Below are 4,387 nucleotides of genomic sequence, written 5' to 3'. Positions count from 1 at the left end.
TTAGAAATGAAATAGGGGAAGTTACAACAGACACTGCAGAAATACAAAGCATCCTAAGAGACTACTACAAGCAACACTATGCAAATAAATGGACAATTTGGAAGAAATGGAGAAGTTCTTAGAAAGTTATAACCTTCCAAGACTGAACCAGGAAGAAATAGAAAATATGAACAGACCAATCACAAGAAATGAAATTGAAACTGTGATTAAAAATCTTCCAACAGAAGTCCAGGACCAGATGGCTTCACAGGTGAATCCTATGAAACATTTAGAGAGGAGCTAACACCCATTCTTCTTAAACTCTTCCAAAAAATTGCAGGGGAAAGAACACTCCCAAACTCATTCCACAAGGCCACCATCACCCTGATATCAAAACTAGACAAAGATCCTACAAAAAAAGAAAATTACAGAACAATATCACTGATGAACATAGATTCAAAAATCCTCAACAAAATACTAGCAAACAGAACCCAACAACACTTTAAAAGGATCATACACGATGATCAAGTGGGATTTATCTCAGGGATGCAAGGATTCTTCAATATATGCATATCAATCCATGTGATACACCATATTAACAAATTGAAGGAGAAAAAAAACATATGATCATCTCATTAGATGCAGAAAAAGCTTTTGAAAAAATTTAACAGCCATTTATGATAAAAAACACTCCTGATAGTGGGCATAGAGGGAGCCCACCTCAACATAATAAAGGCCATATACAACAAACCCACAGCAAACATCATTCTCATTGGTGAAAAACTGAAAGCATTTCCTCTAAGATCAGGAAGAAGACACGATGTCCACTCTTGCCACTATTATTCAACTTAGTTTTGGAAGTCCTAGCCACAGCAATCTTAGAAGAAAAAGAAATAAAAAGGAATACAAATTGGAATAGAAGAAGTTAAACTATTACTGTTTGCAGATGACATGATACTATACATAGAGAATCCTAAAGATGCCACCAGAAAACTACTAGAGCTAATCAATGAATCTGATAAAGTTGCAGGATACAAAATTAGTGCACAGAAATCTCTTGCATTCCTATACACTAACAATGAAAAATGAAAAGAGAAGTTAATGAAACAATCCCACTAACCATTGCAACAAAAAGAATAAAATACCTAGGAATAAACCTAAGGAGGTAAAAGACCTGTACTCAGAAAACTATAATACACTGATGAAAGAAATCAAAGATGACACAAACAGATGGAGAGATATACCATGTTCTTGGATTGGAAGAATCAATATTGTGAAAATGACTATACTACCCAAAGCAATCTACAGATTCAATGAATCACTGTCAAATTACCAATGGCTTTTTTAAAGAACTAGAACAAAAAATCTTAAAACTTGTATGAAGACACAAAAGACCCAGAATAGCCAAAGCAATCTTGAGAGAAAAAAACAGAACTGGAGGAATCAGGCTCCCTGACTTCGGACTATACTACAAAGCTACAGTAATCAAGACAATATGGTACTGGCACAGAAACAGTTATATAGATCAATGGAACAGGACAGAAAGCCCAGCAATAAACCCACGCACCTATGGTCAACTAATCTATGACAAAGGATGCAAGGATATACAATGGAGAAAAGACAGTCTTTTCAATAAGTGGTGCTGGGAAAACTAGACAGCTACATGTAAAAGAATGAAATTAGAACATGCCCTAACACTATATACAAAAATAAACTCAAAATGGATTAAAGTCCTAAATGTAGGAGATTTCCTCCCGAGCTCCTTGGCAGTGAGTGAAACGCGGGGCTCCGCCGGCCGGGCCTGTTAGGGCTGGGGAACCCGAGGCTGCGTCGGGCCCTTCAGGAGTTATTTTATACAGAAGTCTTGTGAGACAACTGTGCAAACAAGGTGATGATTGTACAAAGAGTGGTATTGAATTCCCGACCTGGAAAAAATGGTAATCCAGTGGCAGAAAATTTCCGAGTAGAAGAAGTAAACTTGCCAGATAATATCAATGAAGGACAAGTACAAGTCAGAACTCTTTACCTTTCTGTGGATCCTTACATGCGTTGTAGAATGAATGAAGACACTGGCAGTGACTATATATCACCTTGGCAGCTGTCTCAGGTGGTTGATGGTGGAGGTATTGGGATTATAGAAGAAAGCAAACACACAAATTTTACTAAAGGCGATTTTGTGACTTCTTTCTATTGGCCCTGGCAAACCAAGTTTATTCTAGATGGAAATGCCCTTGAAAAGGTAGACCCACAGCTTGTGGATGGACACCTTTCATACTTTCTTGGAGCTATAGGGATGCCTGGTTTGACTTCCTTGATTGGGATACAGGAAAAAGGTCATATAACTGCTGAATCTAATCAGACAATGGCTGTTAGTGGAGCTGCTGGTACTTGTGGATCCTTAGCTGGGCAGATTGGCCATTTGATGGGCTGTTCCAGAGTTGTGGGAATTTGTGGAACACCTGAGAAGTGCCTCCTTTTGACCTCAGAACTGGGCTTTGGTGCTGCAATTAATTATAAAGAGGGGAGTGTGGCAGAACAACTCCGTGAATTATGCCCCTCTGGAGTGGATGTTTACTTTGACAATGTTGGAGGTGACATCAGTGATACAGTGATAAGTCAGATGAATCAGAACAGCCACATCATCCTATGTGGTCAAATTTCTCAGTACAACAAAGATGTGCCTTATCCTCCTCCACTACCCTCTGCTGTAGAAGCAATCCGGAAAGAAAGAAACATCACAAGAGAAAGATTTCTGGTGTTAACTTTTAAGGACAAATTTGCGTCTGGTATTCTCCAGCTGAGTCAGTGGTTTAAAGAAGGAAAGCTAAAGATCAAAGAGACTATGATAAATGGATTGGAAAACATGAGAGCTGCATTCCAGTCCATGATGACAGGAGGTAACATTGGAAAGCAGATAGTTTGCATTTCAGAAGAAACCTCTTTGTTATCTCTGTAAACATCTTCATTAAGGAAATACACGGATTGCTTTCCGTTTTGCACAAAGATTTCAAGATACATTAAAAAAACCCTTAAGAGTACAGATACCTTTTGATTTAAATGTGATCATAGGTGATATTTTCTTAGCTGCATAACATAATTCTTTCCTGTGTCTTCAATATCATATATGTATTCTTCATCCAATATGATTATTTACAATAATAGATTGAAGTCAACATGACCTATTTTTCCTTCTTTTGCTAAAACTAATATTACATGAAATTTATATCAGATATTCTGAAACCACTGGAGATTTGATGTAACTGTTTAATAGATCATACAAAAGATTTTTTTAATTAATAACTTTTATTAACTTCATAAGTTGTATTTAAAATAGAATACTTGAGAAGGCACTTAGTAAATATTCAACTGGACATGCTTTATGTAATTCTTGAACTGAAGCTTGGTGAAGAATAAATTGGGATGGTCTTTCCATATTAAAAAAAACAAACAAACAAAACAAAAAAAAAAGACCTAAATGTAAGACCAGACACTATAAAACTCTTAGAGGAAAACATAGGAAGAACACACTTTGACATAAATCACAGCAACATCTTTTTTGACCCACTTCCCAGAGTAATGGAAATAAAAACAAAATTAAACAAATGGGACCTAATGAAACTTAAACACTTTTGCACAGCAAAGGAAATTATAAACAAGATGAAAAGACAGTACTCAGAATGGGAGAAAATATTTGCAAATGAATCAACAGACAAAGGATTAATCTCCAAAATATTTAAACAGCTCATGCAGCTCAATATTAAAAAAACAAAAACCCAATGATAAAGATGGGCAGAAGACCTAAATAGATATCCTTCCAAGGAAGACATACAGATGGCCAAGAGGTACATGAAAAGGTGCTCGACATTACTAATTGTAAGAGAAATGCAAATCAAAACTACAATGGCGTATCACCTCATACCAGTTAGAATGGGCATCATCAGAAAATCTACAAACAACAAATGCTGGAGAGGGTGTGGAGAAAAAGGAACCCTCTTGCACTGTTGGTGGGAATGTAAACTGATACAGCCACTATGGAGAACAGTATGGAAGTTCCTTAAAAAACTAAAAATAGAACTACTATATGACCCAGTAATCCCACTGGACATATACCCTGAGAAAACCATAATTCAAAAAGAGTCATGTACCACAATGTTCATTGCAGCACTGTTTACAATAGCAGGACATGGAAGCAACCTAAGTGTCCCCTGACAGATGAATGGATAAAGAAGATGTTTTACATATATACAATGGAATATTACTCAGCCATGAAAAGGAATGAAATTGGGTCATTTGTTGAGACGTGGATGGATCTAGAAACTGTCATACAGAGTGAAGTAACTCAGAAAGAGAAAAACAAATATCATATATTAATGTATATATGTGAAATCTAGAAAAATGGTACAGTAAA

The 4,387-nt window shown here is 36.4% G+C and overlaps 1 protein-coding gene across 1 annotated transcript; it reads left to right on the top strand.

The window, feature by feature from the left end:
* Nucleotides 1-1,764: 1,764 nt before the first annotated feature.
* On the top strand, nucleotides 1,765-3,024 carry LOC116751419 (prostaglandin reductase 2-like). Its single transcript, XM_032627267.1, has one exon. It carries the CDS (start codon nucleotides 1,871-1,873, stop codon nucleotides 2,933-2,935), a length of 1,065 nt encoding a protein of 354 aa, XP_032483158.1. The 5' UTR covers nucleotides 1,765-1,870; the 3' UTR covers nucleotides 2,936-3,024.
* Nucleotides 3,025-4,387: the final 1,363 nt, after the last annotated feature.

The sequence above is a fragment of the Phocoena sinus genome, chromosome 3, assembly GCF_008692025.1.
Source record: "Phocoena sinus isolate mPhoSin1 chromosome 3, mPhoSin1.pri, whole genome shotgun sequence".
Taxonomy (NCBI): domain Eukaryota; kingdom Metazoa; phylum Chordata; class Mammalia; order Artiodactyla; family Phocoenidae; genus Phocoena; species Phocoena sinus.
Note: the sequence above shows the minus strand (reverse complement) of the source record. Positions and strands in the feature narration are given on the sequence as shown.